The sequence below is a fragment of the Camellia sinensis genome, chromosome 13 (genome assembly GCF_055761805.1).
Source record: "Camellia sinensis isolate YWXY chromosome 13, ASM5576180v1, whole genome shotgun sequence".
Lineage (NCBI taxonomy): Eukaryota > Viridiplantae > Streptophyta > Magnoliopsida > Ericales > Theaceae > Camellia > Camellia sinensis.
The window spans coordinates 419,105-445,358 of NC_138973.1; the positions used below are offsets into that span (position 1 = coordinate 419,105).

General features: G+C 37.7%; 1 protein-coding gene across 4 annotated transcripts in view; it reads right to left on the reverse strand.

The window, feature by feature from the left end:
- XI-I (myosin) overlaps positions 1-26,254 on the reverse strand; it is an 88,031-nt gene that overhangs the window by 52,225 nt on the left and 9,552 nt on the right. For all 4 annotated transcript variants that reach the window (XM_082901106.1, XM_082901105.1, XM_082901108.1 and 1 more), the window contains exons 6-12: positions 25,807-25,963; positions 21,281-21,430; positions 21,031-21,167; positions 19,390-19,536; positions 19,176-19,277; positions 18,262-18,319; positions 17,763-17,864 (exon numbers count right to left, since the gene is read on the reverse strand). In XM_082901106.1, coding sequence (XP_082757232.1) covers positions 17,763-17,864; positions 18,262-18,319; positions 19,176-19,277; positions 19,390-19,536; positions 21,031-21,167; positions 21,281-21,430; positions 25,807-25,963 — 853 coding nt within the window. The remainder of the gene's footprint in view (positions 1-17,762; positions 17,865-18,261; positions 18,320-19,175; positions 19,278-19,389; positions 19,537-21,030; positions 21,168-21,280; positions 21,431-25,806; positions 25,964-26,254) is intronic.

Genomic DNA, 26,254 nt, shown 5'->3' on the forward strand with positions numbered 1-26,254 from the left:
TAGGTGCCTGTATCCTGCCATCAACATACCCCATCTTTCCTCTGCTTTTCAAAAACAAAGTCAAATTTTGAGACCATGCTAGGTAGTTCTGACCATTAAATAGAGAGGTGGTGATTTTCAGACTAGGGTTGGGGTTCTCAGTCATGGTAGTAGGTAGAATAAGACTCTCACTCTTTGGTGTTTGAGACGAAGGGGACACACTAGTGGAATCTGTCATGGATACAATACTACCAAACCCGCAACAAAACTAGTGGAAATCACAAACCCGGAAGGTGGTAGTGAGATAACAGGCACAATGACCACTATAAAGACAACAAAATTAAGAAACGATTTTTTTTTTTTGTTTTTTTTTTTTTAATTTTAATTTTTTTTTTTCAATTTTTTTTTTTTTAAATTTTTTTTTTTTTTTTTTTTTGAAGTTGATTTATTTATGTATACATGTCTTTATATATAAATATATATATATATATATCAGGCTATATTTATATATATATATCAAGATATATATGTATATATATATATATATATATTTATACATACCACAGTGAGATCAGAGGCTGAGGACGACGAGTGACGAAGAAGACGAGCGACGACTGGCTGGAGGAGATCGCCGAGCTGAGGAGTTGACGGCTGAGTGACGATCGACAGAGGAAGGCGAGGAGATCGACGAGGTGAGGACGACGAGCTGAGGAGATCGACTGAGGAAAACGGCTGAGGAAGACGGCTGAGTGATGATCCACCAAGGTAAGCTTCGAACCCTAAAGTGTCGTTGGTGAAAAGGTCTACCAACGAGGGTGAGCCTAAACCCTATAGGTTCTGCTCTGATACCATGAAGCTTTAAGTAACCAGCTTAGGGTATGATGAGATATCACCCCTTATTTATACATGAAGATTAGGGTTTACAAGGCATAAAAATGATTACAGACCCTAGTGACTTTCGGCTAATATAATATGCTAAGTGACTTTCGGCGAATATAATATGCCAACATGGTAGACATAGGTTCTCCCCACTCATGTCTCTGTAGTCATGGATTCTTGTTGATTGAACTAGTTCCAGTGTCTATACTCATTGTTGTAAGTGTTGATTGGTGTGGGTAATTCCTATTTGCAAGGATTCTGCTACATTCATACTCTTGTGTTGAGCATTTTGTGTGATTGCTTGCCATGGTTGAAATTGAGACTATAGCTGTGGGTATGGATGATGACATGCCTAAATCTATTATTATCAAAAAAATGAATGGTGCCAATTATTTGATAAGAAGAAATACCACTTCATTAGCGAACTCCCTCCTGCTACTAACGACAAAGCTTATGATGATTGGTGTAGTGAGGATTCTTGTGTTATGGGTTGGATTTGGCATAGCTTGGAACCACATGTTGCTACTACCGTGGAATTTTGTGATACCTCTAAGGAAATTTGGGACTCCATTACTGAATCCTTTTCAAATTAAAGTAATGTCACTCGGGTCTATGAGTTATATGAACAGATTTTTGCTATGTGCCAATCTGGCCGGTCCCTTCCCAATTATTATAGTAGTCTCCAGACCTTGTGAGATCAGTTATTGCAGCATCGACCCTTCACTACTGATGTGAACAAACAAAAGCAACATTAGGAGGAGTTTATGATGGCTTCTTTACTCTCCGGCTTAGATCCTAAATTGTGGGGGATCAAGAATCAAATTCTTCCCAGTGAGACATTACCTAATGTTGCTAATGCCTATTCTCGGCTATTGCGTTCTTCTTTGGGACAGGCACAATCCGCCTCTGGGTCCTCTACCTTGTCATCTTTTGCATTGGTCTCAAGTAGTAGTGATCGTGGGTCTCATCAAGGGGGTTTTCTTGGCCCATCTAGTCAACGACACTCTTATTCTAGTTCACAGGGTTCTTGTGGTGCTGGTTCCCATGGTGGTGGCTCGCATGGTGGTTTTAGGGGTGAAGGTAGTAATGGACTTGGTTCTCGCACACGTGGTGATCGCAAGTGTACTCATTGTGGTTCCTAAGGTCATACTGAACCTTAACGTTGGCAGAAGCATGGTAAACCTAACCGTGTCCATCAGGTTATGGATGCTCTATCCTCACAGTCCTCCTTGTTTTCCACTAGTTATGTTGCTTCTCCGGTTGATTCTCATGAGACACTCACTACTCAGATTAGTGAACTTACCGCTCTTGTCCAATCTCTCCGGCCTAGTTTACCTTCATCCTCTACCGCTACTACGCTAGTTCAGGTAATATTGCATGTGTGGCTAAGGCACTGAGCCTTGGCTCCTAGACTCTGTGCTAGTTCCATATCTCTAGTAATTCCTCACTCTTTGATACTCTTAGACCTGTTGATCATTCTATTATACTTGGTGATGGATCTTCTCGACCTGTCAGTGGTCAAGGTCCTCTTCACCCCACTCCATCCCTTTCGTTACCTTCGGATCTTTATGTCCCTAGGTTTCCATTTAATTTACTGTTTGTTTTCCTATTGACTCAATCTCTCCACTGTTCGATAACCTTTTCTCCTATTTCATGTGTTTTACAGGACCTCCAGACCAAGAGCATGATTGGTTTGGGGCATGAGAATGATGACTTATACTTTTGGGCACGGAGCCCTCTCCTAACCCTTCATTTGCTGTGTTGAGTGCAACTATATCTCCTCTTCAATGGCATTTTCGCTTGGGTCATCCCTCCTTGGCCAAGCTCAAGTTAGTTGTTCCTAGTTTAAGTCATATTTCTCAGATTGAGTGTGAAGCCTATCAATTTGGGAAGTATCATCGTAATTCTTTTCCTAGTCGTAGCAATAGTCATGTGTCTGAGTCATTTGCTCTTGTCCATATAGATATCTGGGGTCCCAAAATTTTCACTGTTAATGATTTTTTTTATTTTGTTATTTTTGTGGATGATTACTCTCGGATGACTTGGTTGTTTTTAATGGAACAGATATCTGATTTGCCTTCTATTATCTCTAAGTTTTATAATGAAATCTTTACTCAATTTGGGAAACGTATTAAAATATTTCGATCTGATAATGTCTTAGAATATGTACAGTCTATTGTAACTACTTTTTGTGATGCTCGTGGTATTATTCATCAAACTAATTTTTCTCATACATATCCTCAAAATGGCATTGCAGAGCGAAAATACCGCCATTTGTTAGATGTTACTTACACATTGATGTTTAAAATGCATGTTCCCAAACAATTTTGGGGAGATACAGTTCTTACTGCTTGTTTTCTTAATATCTACATGCCTTCTAGTATTGTACACACATTTCCTATTCTCTGTTTCCCTTGTCGCCTCACATTTTTGATTAAGTGGCCTTTGTCCATGTTCTTGACCTTGATTTGGATAAGTTATCTCCTCGTGCTCGCAAATGTGTATTCTTAGGCTATTCTCGTACTCGGAAAGGGTACCAGTGTTATCATCCCGAGTCTCGTCGGTACTTTGTCAGTGTTGATGTTACTTTTTTTGAATCTACTTCTTTTTTTCTTCCTCTGGGCAAGAGTTACCTACTGATCTTCTCTCTTGTCGTGAGAAGGAGCCAACCTCTCTCACTCCTACTCTTCCCTCGTGTGTTCCTTCCTCCTCCACTCATATATCCTCTCCCTCTCGTCTCGCCTCTACCCATCCTTTGCCAGTTTATCAACAGTCTCAAGCTTATCGCATTGTGTCTTATGGCCCAACCAGTTCATCTCCCTTGTCTGAAGTCCCTGTTCCACCTGCTAATATGTCCTCTGATGACCTTCCTATTGCAATCCGCAAAGGTAAATGCACTTGCACTCAATATCCTATTGCTAACTTCGTTTCTTATGATCGTCTCTCTCCTAGTCTTCACTCTTTTGCCTGTAGCTTGTCTAGTATTTCCATTCTCCGCTACTATCAACAAGCTATGTCCATCTCTAGTTAGAAGCATGCCATGGATGAGGAAATGCATGCTTTTCATCAGAATCAGATGTGGGAACTTACAACTTTGCCGTCTGGCAAATCTATTGTAAGTTGTTGGATTTATACTGCCAAGTATCTTCTTGATGAAACTATTGAGCGACTTAAGACTCGCCTGGTAGCCAAAGGCTACACACAAACCTATGGTGTTGATTACTTGGAAACTTTCTCTCTTGTGGCTCGTCTTAACTCTATTCGGATTCTTCTCTCCGTTGCAGTTAACAAGTCTTGGCCTTTATATCAACTTAATATCAAGAATGTCTTTTTCATGGTGATCTCCAAGAGGAGGTCTATATGGATCAACCCCCTGACTATGTTGTTCCTTGCCAAGAGCATCTTGTTTGTCGATTGCGAAAGGCCTTGTATGGTCTCAAATAGTCCCCTCGTACCTGGTTTGATTGCTTTAGTGTTGTTATGCTTGCCTATGGATTTCACTGTTCCGCCTATAGATTTCACCATTCCACTTATCTACTAAGAGTATTGTTCTTATTGTCTATGTGGATGACATCATCATTTCTAAGAGTGACTCCACTGGCATTGCTGATTTGAAGCAGTATTTAGGCCAACAATTTCACAGCAAACCCTTGAGCCATCTTCGGTATTTTCTTAAGATTGAAGTTGCCCGCTCTTCTTTCTCAACAGAAGTGTGTTCTTGATCTTCTTACTGAGATTGGCCTCTTAGGCATTCGCCCTAGTGATACTCCTATAGATTCTAGCATCAAGCTTGATGGTGAAACTGGGGACTTATTTCCCGATATAGGTTGTTATCGTTGGTTGGTTGAGAAGTTAATCTATCTAACTGTCACTCGTCCAAATATTACATTTGTCGTGGGTGTGGTCAGTCAGTTTATGCATTCTCTCTTCTTTTTCCTAAATCCCATCCCTAAATTCCTTCATTTTACATTCCAACTGTTTCAATGGATGTACACTATCTTGTTATTGGAAATCTAAAGTCCATTACTACGATATGATTTAAGCAGGTTAAAGCTTTTTGTCTAGATATGCTATTATTCTGAAAGTTGTTGATATTCATTCACCTTACCACTTTGTTATAATATTGTTCATTAAGCTTTCCCCTATATGTACGGAGGTAATAAAAAGCAAGTTCAAAAAAACTTTGGTTGCGTTTAGTAAAGTTTTGTATATATGATACTTAGAAAATATGAGGAAGAAGAACTCCAAAAATATGAGGAAGAAGGAATATATTTCTCTTATATTCAAAACTTCTTATTTTACAAGACCAAATGACACTCCTTATATAGGAGATATTACAAACATCATTATAACCCATTATATACCACTTACATATTATATATTACCACTATCTAGCACTATCATATTATATACATGCCACTATCTACCACCAACACCACTATTATATTCTATACATGCCACCATCTACCACCTACACCACTATCATATTCTATACATGCCACTAGCTACCACCAGCACCACTATCATATGCCACTATCTTATTATATGCATTAACACAAATTTCCAGCACTCCCCCTCAAGCTGGTTTGAAGATATCTTCCATAGCCAGCTTGCTAGTCAGCTTATCAAATTGCTTCTTGTGTAGTCCCTTCGTTAGCACATCAGCTAATTGTTCACCTGTTGGAAGGTAGGTCATACAGATTATGCCAGCATTGATTTTCTCCTTGATGAAATGTTTATCCACTTCTATATGTTTTGTGCGATCATGTAGAACTGGATTATGAGCTATAGACATAGCTGCTTTGTTATCACAATAGACCTTCAGAGGTGTCGGGTGAGAAAGCTTTAATTCTTCAAGAATTCTTTTAATCCACATTACTTCACAGATTCCATGGGCAACAGCTCTGAACTCTGCTTCTGCACTACTTCTAGCTACCACATTCTGTTTTTTACTCCGCCATGTAACTAGGTTCCCACCTACAAAGGAGCAGTATCCGGATGTTGATCTCCTGTCTGTAACACTTCCTGCCCAGTCTGCATCTGTGTATACTTCAACTTGAAGATGTCCATGTTTCTTGAACAGTAAGCCTCTCCCTGGAGTTCCTTTCAAATATCTTAAGATCTTATAAACGGCCTCAAAGTGCTCTGCCCCTGGTGAGTGCATGAACTGACTTATCATGCTGACTGCAAAGGCAATATCAGGCCGCGTATGAGACAAGTAAATCAATTTCATGACAAGTCGCTGATATTGTTCCCTCTCTTTGACTTCTTCAGCCTTAGCAGCTTGTAACTTCAAGTTAGGCTCGATCGGAGTCTCCACCATCTTACAACCAAGCATACCTGTTTCTCCAAGGAGATCAAGAACATATTTTCTCTGATCAACGAATATACCTTCCTTGGATCTTGCAAATTCCATTCCGAGGAAATACTTGAGGGCTCCCAGATCCTTAATGTGAAATTCTTTTGCGAGTTTCTCTTTGAGGGCTGCTAACTCTGCTTCATCATTACCAGTTAAAATGATGTCATCAACATAAACAATCAAAATTGCAATTTTACTGTTTTTTGAATGTTTATAAAATATTGTGTGATCTGCTTGACTCTGCGAGAAGCCACAACTGATAACTGCCTTCCCAAAGCGTTCAAACCACGCTCTTGGTGATTGTTTGAGTCCGTATAATGACTTGTTCAATCTGCATACTCTGTCGCTTCCAAGTCTCTGCTCAAATCCCGGCGGTAGGCTCATGAACACCTCCTCTTCAAGATCACCATTGAGAAATGCATTTTTAATGTCAAGTTGATGTAGAGGCCAATCTGAATTTACTGCAAGAGATAACAGTACTCTGATGGAATTTATTTTAGCAACAGGAGCAAACGTCTCCTGATAGTCGATCCCATAAGTTTGAGTGAAGCCTTTAGCCACCAGTTTCGCCTTGTATCTCTCAACGCTTCCATCTGCGTTACATTTTATCGTAAACACCCATTTACACCCAACTGTTTTCTTGTCTTTGGGTAGATCAACTATCTCCCAAGTACCACTTCTCCTTAAAGCATTCATCTCCTCCATGACTGCTAATTTCCAATTCGGATCATCCAATACTTCCTGTATATTCCTTGGAACAAACAAGTGTGAAATCCTAGATGTGAAAGCTCTATGGTTTTTAAACAGTCTTTGATAGGAGAGGTAATTTGCAATAGGATGTTTAATGCAATTTCGGACACCTATCCTAATTGCTATAGGAACATCAAGGTCGGAAATAGAAGGAATAGGATTCCCTAAAATTTCGATGCCAGAACTCGGGTGGACATTCGGGTCATTAGGATGGACATTCGGGTCATTATTCCTCAGATGAAATCGCTTCCTAGTATAAACCTGAAGCTCAGGATTTAGATCATTTTGTAGTACTTCTCCCCTTAAACAAGAATCTTCTTGACTAGGCACCATAGAACTTAGTTCTCCTAAGTGATCATTATCAGACAGATGTGGTTTTTGTGTAGGATAAATGACATTGGGGAGCGGGATAGAAATATCCCAAAAACGGTCTTCTACTCCACTTGTCTCCCCCTGAAGAGAAGTGTTGGGGAAATAGGATTTTGTTTCCACAAATGACACATCCATACTCACATGAAATTTCTTGGTTTGAGGATCGAAACACTTATACCCCTTTTTGTTTGAGGAATAACCCAAAAAAACACATTTTATAGCACGGGGGTCAAGTTTTGAACGAAATTGACTAGAAACATGAACATAGGCAGAACATCCAAAAACTTTGGCGGGTAAATCAGAAAACAACCTCGTGTCAGGAAAAAAAGTTTTGAAACAATCGAAAGGTGTTTTGTATGTTAACACCGTTGTAGGCATCCTGTTTATCAAATAAGAGGCTGTTAAAATTGCTTCACCCCATAAATATTTAGGAACATGCATGTAAAACATTATAGCACGTGCTACTTCAAGTAGATGTTTATTTTTTCGTTCTGCAATGTCATTTTGTTGAGGGGTATCCCGACATGTAGATTGATGAAAAATCCCCTTTTTTTTCAAAAACTCACCCAACTGCTCATTGAAATATTCTGTTCCATTATCAAAATGTAAAATACCAATTTTGGTTTGAAATTGGTTTTCAATCATATTGTAAAAATTTGTGAATAAATTTTTCACGTCAAATTTTTTCTTCATCAAATAAATCCAACATAAGCGGGTATGGTCATCAATAAATGTAACAAACAATCTTTTACCAGAAAGAGTAGTGATTTTAGAAGGGCCCCAAACATCACTATGAATCAAATAAAAAGGTTTTGAAGCCTAGTAAGGTTTTGGCAAATAAGTAGAGCGATGAAATTTTGCAAAAATGCAACTTTCACAATGAAAAGAAGAACAATCAATCCCTTTAAATAATTCTGGAAATAAATGTTTCAGATAAAGAAAACTAGGATGTCCTAGCCTATAGTGCCATAGCATTATTTTTTCTCGAACAGAGATTGAACTAGTACTATTAAAGCTCTGAGCTTTTTTATTACTAACAGGTACTTCATCAAAGTAGTAAAGACCTTCAAGCATCCTAGCACGCCCAATCATCATCCCCGAGTTCTGGTCCTGAAATTCACAATGGGATTCAAAAAATGTAACACGACAATTAGAATCCTTAGATAGTTTACTGACAGACAAAAGATTACAGGCTAAGTTGGGGACGTGAAGAACAGCATTGAGATTAATTTTCTCAGTTAGTTTAATAAATCCTTTTCCTGCAATAGGTGAAAAACTACCATCGGCTATTCTGATTTTGTCATGACCAGAACAAGGGAAATAGGTACTAAATAAATGGGAAAAACTAGTCATGTGATCGGAGGCACCGGAATCTATGATCCACGGAGAGAAGTTTAGGCAAGAGAAGGCTTTAGGATTTCTACCTGTTTGTGCCAACAAAACACTAGGAGTACCGGTTGAGGAGTTGGATTTTATTAGCTTTAAGAGTTGATCAATCTGCTCTTTGTTGAAGGGACCTGAATCGGCTTCATTAGCGGTAGGAAAGCCACGATTCTTCTCTCCTTGTTTGCTGCTTTTCCAGTTGACAGGTTTGCCATGGATCTTCCAACACGTTTCGCGTGTATGGCGAGACTTGTTGCAAAAATCACACCAGACCCGTGGCTTATCATCAAACCTGCGCTGGTAATTTGCAGCCTTGTTGGCCGCAGCATCGCTAATTAAAGCAGAAATTTCAATTGATTCACCATTACCTTTTTTCTTAAGCATGACGCTCCTTCGGCTCTCTTCCCTTCTGACTTCGGCAAATACTTCGCCAATGGATGGGAGAGGAGGTCTGCCAATAATTCTTCCTCGCACTTCATCGAACTCAATGTTGAGGCCGGCAAGAAACTTGTAAATACGGCTGTCTTCCACAGTTTTCTTGTGGTGGTTGCAGTCGTCAACCGATTTCCATTCGTATGTGTTGAAGATGTCAAGTTCCTGCCACAACCTTTTCAACGAATTGAAATATTTGGTGACGGAATCATCTCCTTGACGAATCTCTCCCAACTTCAAAGTTAATTCGAAAACTTGAGATTGATTTCCTAGGTCAGAATACATCTGACTAACATTATCCCACAATTCTTGTGCAGTAGGATAGCACATGTAATTAGAGCTTATATCCTCCTCCATGGAATTGACCAACCATGTCATAACCATGGAATTTTCAGCGTCCCAACTGTCGAACAGCGGATCATTAACAGCAGGAGCCTTCTTGTCACCAGTGCTGTAACCGATCTTTCCTTGCCCACGGATATACATCCGGACAGATTGTGACCAGCAAAGAAAATTATCACCATTTAGGCGGATGGTGGTGATTTGGACAGAGTGAGAGTTTGACGTTTTCACCGGAATGGCAGCGACAGGGGTTGAAGTGGTTTCGGACGTGACTTCCGACATGGCTATGACGGTTTTAGGGCTGCTGTGTTTTTTGTAGCTCTGATACCAACTTAGAAAATATGAGGAAGAAGAACTCCGAAAATATGAGGAAGAAAGAATATATTTCTGTTATATTCAAAACTTCTTATTTTACAAGACCAAATGACACTCCTTATATAGGAGATATTACAAACATCATTATAACCCATTATATGCCACTTACATATTATATATTACCACTATCTACCACTATCATATTATATACATGCCACTATCTACCACCAACACCACTATTATATTCTATACATGCCACTATCTACCACCAACACCACTATCATATTCTATACATGCCACTAGCTACCACCAACACCACTATCATATGCCACTATCTTATTATATGCATTAACACAAATTTCCAGCAATGATTTGAGAGTATGAGTTGTATTTTGAGTTTGTGAGTTGTAGAATTATGATTTGAGTATAGAAACTTTGTTTGGTTATGATTTTTGAATTAAGTGTTGAATTGAGTTTTGAATTGTATGTGGAATTGAGTTTTGAAAGTTTGATGTGACATGTGAAATAAAAAAATTTGTTTGGTAATGTGTTTTTAAAATAATTTTCAAAACTTAATTCAACGTATAATTGATAATCAAACACACAACTCATAATTCAATATCCGTATTTTTTATCAACAGTCATAATCAAATTATTTTTAAAATACTCGAATAAAAAATTGATTTTTTTTTCAATTAATTGTTTTTAAGTAATTTTTTTGAATAATTTTTTTTTAAATAACTTCTATGTCAATTATTTTATGTCAATTAATTTTTCTATCAATTCATTTTTTAGGCCTGTATAAACATTAAAAATATTAAAAATATTTTAAAATTATTTAGGAAAGTAAAATATTAAAAATATTTAGAAAAATAAAATATTAAAAATATTCCGAAAAATAAAATATTAAGAATATTAAAAATATTCCGAAAATCAAAATATTTACAATTAAAATATCAAAATATTAAAATATTTTTATGAAAATTAAAATATTAAAAATATTCCTATAAAATAAAATAAAATATTTAAAATAAAAATATAAAAAATATTTAAAATAAAAATTAAGTTTTTTTTTAGTTTTGAAAAGAGTTTTGAGTTGTGTGTTTGGTTATGAATTTTGAAAAGTAATGATTATAGTTTGAAATGAGTTTTGAGAAATGGGTGTAGAATTATGATTTGAAAGCTGCAACCAAATACCACACTCAAATCAGTGATGGAACTATGTTTCGAAATCTAAACCAAACAGAACCTTTGTTTTTGTATAAGGATTTGTACATATCTGAAATAGAATGGAAGTCATGTTTTGGGTGTTTTGTAACTTGTGAATATTCAGCTTTGGAAAGAGTGTATTCTCATGTAATGGCGGTGTTTGGGGAAAAAAAATTTGGGGTTTTTTTTTATTTTTTCCACTAAAAGACAGTTTTTACAAAACCAAAAAAAACAAATCTAAACAAAATATCACATCCAACCCCATAATCATTTCACTTTTTCTCTCACAAACATCACATCCAACCACAAAAAAACCCAACTATCTTCCTAAACACCAAAAATTTTTTATCCAATAATATCCTACAACTAAAAAAACCTACATAAAAACCCACTTCCCAAACACCCACAATGTTATGTACTCCTTATGCCTCTGGTAATCTAGGACTACTGGCTTATCACAACTCTTTTTCGTTTGGGGTAGGATGGGATCGTGACCATAGTTATCAGAATCCCGATCCGGATCTTACGATCCTACGATCTTACGATCCATTTGAATGCAATCGATCCGGATCACGTAAAAAACTCCTTATAGGTAGGATCTTTTGATCCTGGTAGTGGGATCTTATAGGATCGTGGAATCCCGATCCGAATCCGATCTTATCCGATCCAATTTACAAGCCTTGTTTTGTATTGTATGACATATTTTGTTGTAAATTTTATATTTGTTGTCTAAATATCAATTTATGTTGTCAAAATAAATAATAAAAATTAAGTAGTATTGAATCAAATAGACTAAGAAAAACAAATTAGGAAACAAACATTCAAATATTGCGGTAATTTAAGAAAATTAAATAATCGGAAAAACAAACTTAGCTTTAGCGAAGTCTAAGAAGAATAAGATGATTGTAACTTTATCCCAATTTCTGGAGAAATTATTTTTGTGACTCGAATCTGCTCCACCAGGGATGCTAACGGCAAACCTTATCATTCGACTAAGTTACTCTTTTGAGTTCTTAATCTATTTTCATATCCAATTTTGTTAAATATTTTTTCTGCACTTTTTATGTATTATTGTACATTGTAAAGTATTTTGTTATAGAATTCTTCTTCTTCTTCACCTTCTTTTTTGATAAAATACAGAACTTTTACCATCGAGTTTTCTATTGCATAATATTATATGTACATTTTACATGGAGTATTATATTTTTCACAATATCTTCACTTCTTTTTAATAAAATATAAGTTCAGTTGGTGTATACTTTATAAGAAATATTTATTTAAATTAAATTATTATTTAATTTGTCTTTTTTGGTAGGATCTTACGATTCTCGATCCGATTCTACGATCCGATCCTATAAACACCTCCAACGATCCAACGTAGGATCCCGATTTTAACAACCTTGATCGTGACACCTCTCTTTGTCTTCCTCACCTAGTTCCACCTCCTTTTCCTATGCAGAAAGCATTGCAGAAGTACGTTCACTGATTGCCATCTTTGCATGCACCTAAATTGCCTACCAATGAGACTTTTCCACATTGTGAGATCCTTTGCGGAATCCTAATCTTTTTTTTGGGTCCATATTTGCAACTTCTAATGGTCCTAATTCTCTTCCAATTGCACCACACAAAAGTAAAGCACTTGTACTGCTCATCATATTACATAGTTTGTATCCAATGATCATTCATTCGTTTGTCTCCATCTCTTTGTTCTCGTCAATTTTGTTTTTTTTTTTGGTCGACATTCCTAAGTGCTCCCCCCCCTCTTAATTTGACTAACGAAATGGCCTTTGATAGGGCCACGTGGAGAAGAAAAATTCATGTAACCGACCCCATTTGATGGGAATTAAGGCTTGGCTTGGTTTGGTTTCCTAAGTTTGTTTTTTTGTCCACCTTCCTAAGTTTGTTCATGAGGTTTTCACTATCCTGGTTGGAGGCAAGCCATGGAGGAGAATTAGGATCATTAGGCACTCCATTATAAAGGCACCTGGGATCTGATACCTCTTCTTTTTGGAAAATCACCTTGTCATTGGTCCTACCTTGTGCTAAATATTCTAGAGAAACAAGTTTGTTAAGGTCAATCTATGGAGACACATGGATTCTAATATCAAACTTTATGTTGATCAAGGGGAGTTGCTGTCTAAACTGACGATTATCATTGGTTAGTTAGAACTGATCCAGATCATGAGAGCGTTTACTGATTCAGATTGGGCAAGACATCCACCAATGGAGCCTAATCACTTGGAAGATTAAGAAGCCCATTGTCACTGCTAGGTCCAGCGTTGAAGCTGAGTATAGAGCTCTGGCTCATGCTTCATTTGATCTTTATATAGGTGAAACAATTTCTTGAAGGAACAGAGATTAATGTATAGTTGCCTATAACTATGTATTGTGATAATCAAGGTACAATTCACATTGCTTCTTGTAAAAAATAAATTGATGTATTATTATTTATTAATTGATATATTACAATTGGTTCCTTATATAGATGTAGGTGTAGTGGATGGTGGTAGTGGTGTAGTGGGTTAGGTTTAGTGGAGTAGGTGAGGTGGTAGTGGTGTAGTGGGTTAGGTTTAGTGGAGTAGGTGAGGTGGTAGTGGTGGTAGGTGATGGTAAATTCTAACAGTAACACTCTGTTGCGAAAGATATTCTGTAACACTCTGTTGCCCAGAAAATGGCCTCGTCCTCGTCTTCCCGTGGACTGCTCACCCTCTTTCCCGACCTCAACGAGTCAACAAGAGAGAGAACTGGTGCGGTGGCACTGGAACCTCAACCAAGCGCCCCGGAGTTTGCTCCGTTGAACTTTCCGATGCGGTCTGTGGAGCAAAGAATGGCAGTGCAGTCGGATGTGGAGGCCAATCAGTATACTTTGAAGGCATGTGTGGAAAGCATGACGGCGGTCACAAACTTGTCGAACCGGCTGCAGAGTAGGACAAATGAGGTGCAGCATTTAAACTCCCAGCTGGCTCTGCTCCAACGCATGTATAAGGATGCGCGAGCAGAGATAAGCGTGCTAAGGGCAGAAAACAAGGAGCTGAAGCGGAAGGCCACCGTGATGTTCCGATTCGGAGGGCTGCCATATGCTGCAGTGGAGGAGCAGGGAGTAGTGATCATGCCCAGTGGAGTAGGAAACACGGAGGCAACACCGGCAAGGGCCGCCCAGGACGGAGGCAAGAAGAAGAGACCGGCGGCAGAGTAGAGAAGAAAAATCCCACAGTGGGTGTGGGTTTTGGTTGTTTGTTTTGGTTGTTTTTTTTTTTTTTTTTTTTTTTTGTTTTGTTTTTGTAAAATTGTGATCGGGGTTGATCCCTGAGATGAATAAAAATATGGGTTGTTGTGCAAATAGTAAATTGGTTTTTTTTTTTTTTTTTTTTTTTTTTTGCAAAGAAATAATAATGAGAAAAAAAAAAAAAGTTTCGTGGCCCACGGTTGTGTGAAAACCGGCAATGGGTTTGATTTTTTTTTTTTTTTTTTTTTTTGTAATAATAATAATAATAATAATTTTAAATAAAAATATATTAAGGTAGAAAGCATAGGCGTGGGTCTGATGGAGAGAAAAAGTAACATGAGAGAGAGGGAGTGGGTTGATTAAGAAAAAGTTTGGATCATAAAGTGCATGTGGGAGAAATGATTATGTTTTTTTTTTTTTTTTTTTAAAAAAGAAGAGATAAAATAAAAAAATAAATAAATAAATAAATAAACAAAGTAGTAAAAGAAAAAAGTGGTGTTCTCTCTCTCTCACCACATTCAGCCCTTCGGGGAAGTTTGTTCAAATTGAACATGCCTTAACAGCTGATGGATCTGGCCAAACATCTTTAGGGATTAAAGCTGCTAATGGAGTTGTTATTGCGACAGAGAAGAAACTACCATCTATCGTGGTTGATGAAGCGTCGGTGATCGATGGCGCAAGTGGCGAAGCCGGACTTGGCGAAGAGGACGGAGATGTTACGGAGTTACAGATCGGTGTAAAGTATAAGCCGAAAACTTGTGACATTCAGGCACACAAAGGTGATAGAGTCAAAGTACATTATCGGGGTAAACTCACAGATGGATCTGATTCCAGCTTTGAAAGGAGTGACCCAATTGAGTTTGAACTTGGCAGTGGTCAAGTGATTAAAGGATGGGACCAAGGATTGTTGGGCATGTGCATAGGAGAGAAGCGCAAGTTGAAAATACCTGCAAAACTTGGTTATGGAGAGCAGGGGTCGCAACCCACCATTCCAGGTGGTGCAACACTTGTTTTCGACACCGAGCTTGTTGCAGTGAATGGGAAAACATCTGATGGAAGGTATGTGTAGAGGTCCGGCGGGCGGCCAAGGCGAGACTGCCGCCCGCCGGTGAAGTAGAATGACTAGGTTGTTAACCTTGCTCTGATACCATGTAAAAAATAAATTGATGTATTATTATTTATTAATTGATATATTACAATTGGTTCCTTATATAGATGTAGGTGTAGTGGATGGTGGTAGTGGTGTAGTGGTTCCTTAATATATTTTTATTTAAAATTGATGTATTATTATTTATTAATTGATATATTACAATTGGTTCCTTATATAGATGTAGGTGTAGTGGATGGTGGTAGTGGTGTAGTGGGTTAGGTTTAGTGGAGTAGGTGAGGTGGTAGTGGTGTAGTGGGTTAGGTTTAGTGGAGTAGGTGAGGTGGTAGTGGTGGTAGGTGATGGTAAATTCTAACAGCCCCCCGCAAACTCAAGGAGGATAGAAACTAACCAACTTGAGTTTGAAGAGAGTTACAAAACAAGAAAATACATAAAAATAAAAGAGGATAGGTGACACTGTATGGTCGTGTCAGACCATTGGTGAAGACACTAGATGGTGGTGTCATAACGTTGTAGAGGACACTGTATGGGGGTGTCATAACGTTGTAGAGGACACTGTATGGTGGTGTCATAACGTTGTAGAAGACACTGTATGGGGGTGTCATAACGTGGTAGAGGACACTGTATGGTGGTATCATACCGATGTAGAAGACAGTTTATGGGGTCATGTCGGACCGTTGTAGAAGACAGTTTATGGGGTCATGTCGGACCGTTGTAGCAGACAATGTTGTGACAGTTGTTGTGACAGTTTACGGAGTCTTGCTGGACCCTTGTAGAAACTAACCGGAATCAATGTCGGGACAGTTTAAAGAGTCTTGTCGGACCCTTGTAGAAACTAACCGGAATCTATGTCGGGACAGTTTACAGAGTCTTGTCGGACCCTTGTAGAAACTAACCGGAATCTATGTCGGGACAGTTTACAGAGTCTTGTCGGACCCATAAAGGAGCTAACCGGAATCAATGTCGGGACAGTTTACAGAGTCTTGTCGGACCCTTGTAGAAACTAACCGGAATCAATGTCGGGACAGTTTACAGAGTCTTGTCGGACCCCTTAAAAAGTCGCACCCTCAAAAGGTGTGCCCAATTTTTCAAAAAGGCGTGCCATCAAAAGGCGTGCCCAATTCATCAAAAGACGAGCCAGACATGATGGCGAGGCACGTGGGCGCCTTGGCTTGCGTGCCCGTTTGTCGGCTGGTGGCAAGAGGCGCGCGATGCGCGTGGCTGCCTTGGCTATTTAACCAAGGCTGATGCTGAGGCTGAGGCAGAGAAAAGCTGCGAAAAACCTCTGAAAAAAAACTTCGTTGTGCTGAGAGAGAGAGTCTGTAACTGTAAAAAATAAATTGATGTATTATTATTTATTAATTGATATATTACAATTGGTTCCTTATATAGATGTAGGTGTAGTGGATGGTGGTAGTGGTGTAGTGGGTTAGGTTTAGTGGAGTAGGTGAGGTGGTAGTGGTGTAGTGGGTTAGGTTTAGTGGAGTAGGTGAGGTGGTAGTGGTGGTAGGTGATGGTAAATTCTAACACTTCTAATCTAGTATTCACCGAGAGGACAACATCTATTGAAGTGGATGAAACCGTGTTCAAGAAAGAATGGAGACCCGTGTCATTGCTACACCTTAATTGTCTAATGCAGCTCAACTTGCTCATAATTTGCTAAACCCGTGCAAACGATACAATTTGCTATGTATTATGCAATATATAATATTGTATTTGTATATTAATAAACACGTATTAGGCTTAATTAACACCCTACTGCATTTTAGCTCACCAAAAACAACGACACTTCTAATGGAAATACATAGGTGACTGCCTTAATGATATGTTGCCCTGGGAAAGGAATTTTCACCAAGTTTAATAATGGTTTTGAATGGAAAATATTAGGGTGATGAGTTATGGTTTAGATTCAGTTTTGGACAGTTGCTTGTCAAAGAATACTGAAGGACAATTAATCTCTAAGGTTTAGCCTTCAAAATTCCTACTGTTATAGGTTTGGTGTATTAATTTAATATTTTTTCTTAATTCTCAGTTGTCTAGTTGTTGTTTTCTTCCTCATTTTCTTTGTTGCAACACCTACCATTTGAGAGAGACATAATAACATGCCCAGAAAAATTGCAAGCAGTCATCACAACTTCGAAATTGCAAGAGTTGCAATGAAGTTTCATACATGATATTGGCATGTTAAACAAGCCATGCCGAAATTACCACAAACATAAAGACAAAATCCCTCAATACTAGCAAGCTTCTCTAACAATGAAACACCATAATAAGAGTAAGCTGAATGCAAATGCAAATCATTAAATTTGAATGTCCTCTTATATTTTATAGCAGTGACACATTTATAAATTTCATACATTAAAAGGTCCGAAAAATAGAAGAATTTGACAAATGAAATGAGGGAAAACCTTCTCAATCAGATCGAGAACATCTTGATTGTCTATAAATTCAATATAGCTCCAATTAATTTCTTCTTTCTGATACTCCTCCTGCTCCATCTTAAATACATGCTGAAAAAAGCACAAAACATAAAATGTCACAGCAACAAACGTCAAAAAATTAAGGGAATGTTTGGTATCATTTTTCAAAAAGTACATTATACTCTCAGAAACAGAAGAGAGGGGGGGGGGGTGATAAACTGATACAGAAAACCTGTTTGGAAAACTATTTCAAAAACTTTTTCAAGAAAGTTTTTCGAAAGCAACCCATTATTTAAGAAATAGTTTTAAAATTTTTCTTGAATGTCAAAAGATGTTTTCGTACAAAAGAATGAAAGTAATGAGTATATTTGAACTTCTCATTATTTTTTTAAACCAGAAAACAAAAACATCACAAATGAAAATGATACCAAACAGACCCTAAGTTAACATATCAATCTATAAACCTTCATGAAACATCATTGCCCACCTCATTGAAATGTTGTTGAAGCTTTTCATTTGCAAAGTTAATGCAAAATTGTTCAAAACTGTAGAATAAATATGGCAACCAATCAATTAGGACAAGATATATGGCCAACAACTGAATCAAATACTAGAGTCAAGAAAATTCTCAATGGTTTCCATGGAGAAAACTTGGATAATAAAGTAATGGAACCACCTTAATAAATTTGAAATAAATTATTAACAATAAGTAAATAAAAAGTGATGAGAGCTAAATAATTGACAATCAAAGGTTGTCGCAACAAAAATGTGAATAAAATTTATTTCAAAACAAACTTAAGTAAATGTACATGTTCATGAAAAACGTATATATTTAGTTCATACTGCATTGGTAAGAGAGTATAGATAAATGCTAAGCATATGCAAGACACCAAAAGAATCTAAAGATTTAACAAATATTAACGTTAAATTAGTTTCCAATAAAACAGTGATTCTCTTCTCGATTTGGGTTTTTCAAAAAATCTTGATTGTAGGGAATTCTTCTGAGCCAGTAATTGAGCTGCCAGATTGGATTATTCACAATTGCAGCTGTGGAGACTTTTTAAGGGCAAAATTGTGTTGCAACCAATTATAGAACACTTTTAACCCATTAGAGTTTTTTCCCAGGACATGGGTGGGTTTATTTCGAGTTATTTTTATTTTCCCCTCATATTTCTTCTGTCATCAAATCTTATTTCCCAATGACCTTCATATTTCCTAAATCCTAATGAACTTCATCTCTCTTTGTTCCTCTTTTCTCTTCACTAAAGGAGTTGAATGTTTCCTCCCAAACACAATAACAAAAAACAGACAACATTCAAAAATTAATTGCTGAACTGCATGAAAAATGAAAAAAAGTGAGTAGAAGTAATTTCAAAAACATTTATGAGAAAAAAAATTCACCTGTTGTTTTTAAAGCATTCAAATCCATATATGTCAAGGACACCAATTTGCATCTGAGAATCCTTGTCTTGCCCAACAGACCTATTAATCTTCTCAACAAGCCTAAAAGAAACAAATGTAGAAGCCACACAAGCATACTCATCAAGCAACCACAGCGAATTTTCGAATCAAGAAAAACAAAAAGCTACTGACAACACATTAATAACAAGCATACCAATCAAACAGCCTAGCATAAATAGTCTTTGCCAAAGCATCCCGACTTGCAACAGCAGCATTACAATCCAAAGCTTTAACAATAATCCCTTCACGAGTTTGAATTGAACGTGTGCACAGAGTAGACAGTAATAGATTTACATCACACCTAAGCAAAAATGCAATCTAGTCAACTGGGTTTATCATGAGCCAACCTCCTCCAATAAATGGAAAAGCAAAGATTGCATCATCAACAAAGAAACAAACACAAAATGCTCAGCAGCTAAGTCAGTCAGGCTCAGGCTCAATTAGTTCGCATCACACTAATATTGATACATTCTTTTTTATACTACAAATCCCAAGGAAATGAAGCATTTATTCAAGCACCCAAGGCTCCATAAATACAAGAATAGTCAATTAGATTATCAAAGATATAGTTAAAGATACAGTGATAAATAAAATTCAGTCAATTGAGATTATCAAAAGACAACAACACGGGAAGTTGCATCATCAACCAAACTATAAAAGCTCAACAGCTAACTAAGTAGGGTTCAATTAACTTACATCCGATTGAAAGCTATACATTCATTTTGATACTCCAAGTCCCAATTAAATGATGCATTTCTTATTCAAGCATCCAAGGCTCCACAAAATACAAGAAGAGTACATTAGACCAACATAATTTAAGATGTAATAACTCTTAACACCTGATGCATTAACACTTTTTAACACTTTATGCACATAACAGGAGAAGAAAAATAAATCCACATCAATTAAATGTCGATGGCTCGATAGTTTTAAGCATAGGACTTGTTTAGGAACTGTACGTACTTAGAAACTTTGATTGATTATGGATTCAGTTATTTCTTATTTATTGCTACAACTAATTACGTCATTCTAGTCTTTCTAGAACGCTAAAATGCTCTATTAATTAAAAGTTAAAATGTTTTTAAATATTCTATTATGAAAGAGTTGCTAAGTCGTCAAAGTTTCCTATTTAAATATTTTCACTCGAAGTTAAGTACTTAAAACAGCTAATATCCAGGTTCTTACTTGATAAGGACATACCCGTTATGTTGGAATCTAACTTGATTGGGGCAATTCTTAGATGCTTTATGTAAAACTTTTACTGTTTTCAAATGTATATAGATAAAACCCTTGCCTTAAATGAGATTAGAGCTGTTAATAAATTGGGCTTTTTGGCCAAGAAACACCCCCCCCCCCCCCCCGGGGGATTAGTTTTGAGTGTGGATCTCAAACAAGCCCTTAGTGTGCCTTCAAAAAGAATCAACCAGCACCACCACTGCGGTGCATTATCAAGCATGTCTGGGACAATTTTCTTACACACCATCACAGAGTAAGGAATTGATTTTAGCACTTTTCTCAAGACATGCACAATAATAGCAATAGTGACTTAGAGAGTCACGTTTTCTATACAAAGTTGTATCATGCCCACTAGTTCTGTGACGAAGAGTAAAATCTAAATCGATTAAATCAAACAATCCCTAGAAAAATTACAAAAGAAAAGGCGTGAAAGTTGCAAAGACGTCAGAGTGTTAATTTCAGAACTGAAAAAGAAATCAACGGACTTTCAAAGTTTATAATTTAGATTAGTCAAGTTGATAAAGAAATCATTTTCAAGCTCTCACATGGTATCACCTACATAAAAAGATTGGCAGCCATCTGCACATGAAAACTAGATTTCTGGTCCTTTACAACTGATGAGTCATGCTCTTTTCCAGGAGAAAATTCAATGTTTCCCACATGTAGAATGGCAGCCAAGGTCCGGAATATGGCTTCCTGACATAATGAGAACAGATGTAAAAGACAACAAAGCGAACATCCTAAACACAAGGGTAGAACTGAAAAGGGCAAGATTGCAATGTGCCCATGCTAAGAAATATTTTAAAAACCTGTTCTTCCTGACTAATGCCAACAATGTCCATCGCCCTCCTTGTCTTCATATACTCCTCTGCACTGTTCACTCCATCCAACTCATAAGTCATACTTTGATTTAAGTAGTAGAAGTGGCTGGGGTGGCCTAGCTTGTACTTTTCTGCATCCTATACACATGAAGACATAGGCAACAGTTCAATGTGTCCTGTAAGAAGCTTAAATTATGATTTACACAAATATATCTCACCTAAACAGAACATTACAACCCACAGTTGGCTCTACATTCCTTAAAGCCAAAGCTTAATCTTTTCTATGTAAGTTCCAAGATAGAAGAAAAGCACTTTCAAAAGTTCAAACGAAAAAACAAAAATTAAAGCTTGCATCATGTGGACATACACAAAATCAACATAAACACATGAACGCATTTCACAAATATTTTCATTATAAGCTACTTAGTTTCTAGCAGAAACAAGGATTCATAGAACCAAGAAAGAAAAGAAAAGGGACAAAAAAAAAAAAAAGAGAGAAAAAAAAAAGCATATCAATGTGAAGCGCCGTAAGTCCCACATTGCCCTGAGTAGGGAAGTAATGTGAAGTATATAACCATGAGGGTACCCTCACCTTAACAACTAGCTTTTGATGTTGAGTTCTACCCAAGACGGTGTAACTGAAGCTTGGGTAACCAGCTTGGGGAATGATAGAATATCACCCCCTATTTATAGATTAAGATTAGGGTTTACAAGAAATGCAATTACAAGATGATCCCCCTGAGTGCTATCCCTGAGTGCATAAAATGATTACAGACAGACCCTAGTGTATCTTTCGGCTACCTTTCGGCTAATATAATATCACTTAATATAATATGCTAACACTCCCCCTCAAGCTGGTGCGAAGATATCTCTCATGCCCAGCTTGACTAATATGTCATGAAATGGTTTAGTGCCAATCCCCTTGGTGAGAATGTCAGCAAGTTGTTCACCAGACTGGACAAAAGGAGTACAAATGATACCACTAGTGAGTTTCTCCTTAATGAAGTGGCGATCAATCTCAACATGTTTTGTCCTGTCATGTTGAACTGGATTGTGAGCGATGTTGATGGCGGCCTTATTATCACAGTATAACCGCATGGAGTCCGTTTGATCAATACCTAGATCACGCAACAATAATTTGATCCATAAAAGTTCACACACACCTTGTGCCATAGCTCTAAACTCAGCTTCTGCGCTGGACCTGGCAACCACATTCTGTTTCTTACTCCTCCAAGTAACTAGGTTGCCGCCAACAAATGTGCAATACCCTGAAGTTGATCTCCTATCAGATACTGATCCAGCCCAGTCAGCATCTGTATAGGCTTCTACACGAAGATGATCATACTTTGAAAAATACAGACCCTTACCAGGAGCAGACTTCAAATACCTCAAGATTCTCATGACAGCCTCAAGGTGAATCTGATGAGGAGCATGCATAAACTGACTAACTATACTGACAGCAACAGCAATATCAGGACGGGAGTGAGATAGGTAAATGAGCTTACCCACTAGTCGTTGATAGCTCCCCCTATCCACAACTTCTCCTCCTTCATCATCCCCTAATTTCTGATTGGGTTCCAGGGGGGTGGCACATGCCTTGCAGCCAAGCATCCCAGTTTCCTTCAACAGGTCAAGCACATATTTTCTCTGTGAGATAAATATCCCATCCTTAGAGCGAGCAACTTCAATTCCCAGAAAATACTTCAAGCTGCCCAAGTCTTTGATTTCAAACTCTTTAGCTAAATATTTCTTCAACAGAGGTATTTCCCCACTATCATTGCCTGTAAGAACTATGTCATCTACATAAACAATAAGTGCTGTAGTCTTACCGTGTGAGGAATGTTTCACAAACAATGTGTGATCTGCCTGACTTTGTTTGAAGCCATATTTAAACATAGCCTGAGTAAATCTCTCAAACCAAGCCCTTGGAGACTGTTTGAGACCATATAATGACTTTCGAAGTTTGCATACTTTGCCTTCTGTTTGATGATCCTCAAAACCCGGAGGGATGTCCATATATACTTCTTCTTCGAGGTCACCATGAAGAAAAGCATTCTTGACATCAAACTGATAAAGCGGCCAATCCAGATTAGCTGCTAGAGAGAGAAGTATTCTGACTGAATTCATTTTAGCCACGGGTGCGAAGGTCTCCTGATAATCAATGCCATATGTCTGAGTAAACCCTTTTGCCACAAGTCTTGCCTTGTAACGCTCAATAGACCCATCTGCTTTGTGTTTCACAGTATATACCCATTTACATCCCACTGGTCGTTTGCCCGGAGGTAACTCAGTCAATTCCCAAGTGCCATTCTTCCTAAGTGCTTTCATTTCCTCAATCATGGCTAGTTTCCATTCAGAGGTAGCAAGAGCATCCTGAAAATGGTTAGGAATGCTAACAGAGGAAATATTGGACACAAACGCTCTGTATGAGGATGACAAATGAGAGTATGATACAAACTGTGAGATAGGATGTTGAGTACAAGATCTCACACCCTTCCTCTTGGCAATAGGAATATCAAGATCAATGGACTCGAGAGATTCAAAGTTACCTCGACTCTCATCAGAAGCAGGAGATGGCAGTGGGGTAGCAGAAACGGTCCCGTGTATCCAGTTAACTTGTTTTCTGTCTATGTCCCGGACATAAACATGCCCATCCGTATTCTTGGTGACAGTGGGTTCTAGAGTCCCAGTAGAAGAGGGTGGTGCAAGAACAACTGGTTCCTCCATAGGAAGCACAGTAGTAGCGGGTGGTGCAAGAACAACTGGTTCTTCCATAGGAGGCACAGTAGTAGCGGGTGGTGCAAGAACAACTGGTTCTTCCATAGGAGGCACAGGACTCACTTCACACCAAGGCTCCCCCGGAAATGAGGACGGTGACACCGGAGAGGACAAGAAATAGGACTGGGATTCAAAGAAAGTGACATCCATGGACACAAACCACTTAGAGAGGTGGTGATTTTCAGACTAGGGTTGGGGTTCTCAGTCATGGTAGTAGGTAGAATGGGACTCTCACTCTTTGGTGTTTGAGAAGAAGGAGACACACTGGTGGAATCTGTCATGGATACAATACTACCGAACCCGCAACAAAACTAGTGATAATCACAAACCCGGAAGGTGGTAGTGAGATAACAGGCACAATGACTACTAGAAAGACAAAACAAAAAAAAAAAAAAAAATTAAGAAACCATTCTTCTTCTTTTTTTTCTTTTTTTTCTTTTTTTCCTTTTTTTTTTTTTGTTTGTTTTTTTTTTGTTTGTTTTTTTTTTTTTTTTTTTTTTTTTTTTTTGGGTTATATATATATATATATTGATTTATTTATATAAACATGTATTTATATATATAAATATATATGATCAGGTTATATTAATATATATCAGCATATATATACATATATTTATATATATCAAGGGTGTGAGATACCAGAGTGACGAAGGCGAGGGAGATGAGGACGACGAGGGCGATGGCGGAAGGCGAGGGAGATGAGGACGACGAGCAGACGAGCAGACGAAGCAGACGAGCAGACGAAGCAGAGACGAAGCAGACGAGCAGACGAAGATGAAGACGAAGCAGACGAGCGGAGGGACGAAGATGAAGCAGAGGACGGCTGAAGGAGATCAACCCAGTAGATGATCCAACTAGGTACGTTTTGAACCCTAACCCTAGAGGTGTAGCTCTGATACCATGAAGCTTGGGTAACCAGCTTGGGGAATGATAGAATATCACCCCCTATTTATAGATTAAGATTAGGGTTTACAAGAAATGCAATTACAAGATGATCCCCCTGAGTGCTATCCCTGAGTGCATAAAATGATTACAGACAGACCCTAGTGTATCTTTCGGCTACCTTTCGGCTAATATAATATCACTTAATATAATATGCTAACAGTAACAACAATAACAAATAAAGAGAGAAGAAGAAAGAACAATAGAAGAAAAGGAAGGTTATTTTTGTCTTTTTAATTTCGTCATTGCAACCATCCATTTGAGAAATTCTATTCCCACACCACAAAAAGCTCAGTACACACTATTTATGCCGTTCAGATATAAACTTCCAAATAAAAGTTAAATGAACGGACAAAAACTACCAAATCAAAAATAGTTATTTAGATATAAACTATTGAACAGAATGTATATATGAACAATTCATTTTTGTTCGAAAATTTATGTCCAAACATTTGACTTTTGTTCAGTGTGTACTGCGATTTTCTATGGTATAAGAATAGAACCACCCTATCCATTTTTACATATTGGTATTAACCGCAGGGGAGTTCATTGTCACAAATCAAAGTTCAAGGGGCATCATGTTTTTTGCCTAAAAACAAACGGGGTAAACTGTAATTTAACCATACATATATATAAGTATATACATCAATCATCACAATACAAGGATTTCTCATCTTCAAATTAGGACAAGAACATATAATCATTCGAGCATCATGATGAATAGTTCTATTCAGTTAATATACATAAATAAACATAAATGAAATGAGAGCGCAAAAGGGCGAAGAGATTACCCTTCCAGATGCACACAGTTGATAAAAACAGTGATAATTCCTCTCAGGATCTGTTATCTGAACTACACGGGATCGTTCCAGCAGATAAGTTCTAATTGCAGCACCAGATATTCTACCATTTGCATCAAACTGGATCTCAACAAACTTGCCGAATCGACTACAAGAGCAAACTAAGAAGTTAAAAACTAAGCAAGAATGATTCTCTTTTAAAAGCAAGATGTCAAGTGCCAACCCTGTTAAGCAAATCAACATAATATCACCAAACTGCATAAGTTAGTATTAAACCAAATTTATTCATTTATGCAGGGGAACATAAATGCAATCGCAACAAGGCATAGGCAAAATAAAGATACTAACGTTTTTTGCCTAGAGAGCACTGTCATGGTTTTAAATACAAGCCTAGTTGTAGCGAATTGGATTTTGGAGCCACTGAGTCAGTTACACCTAG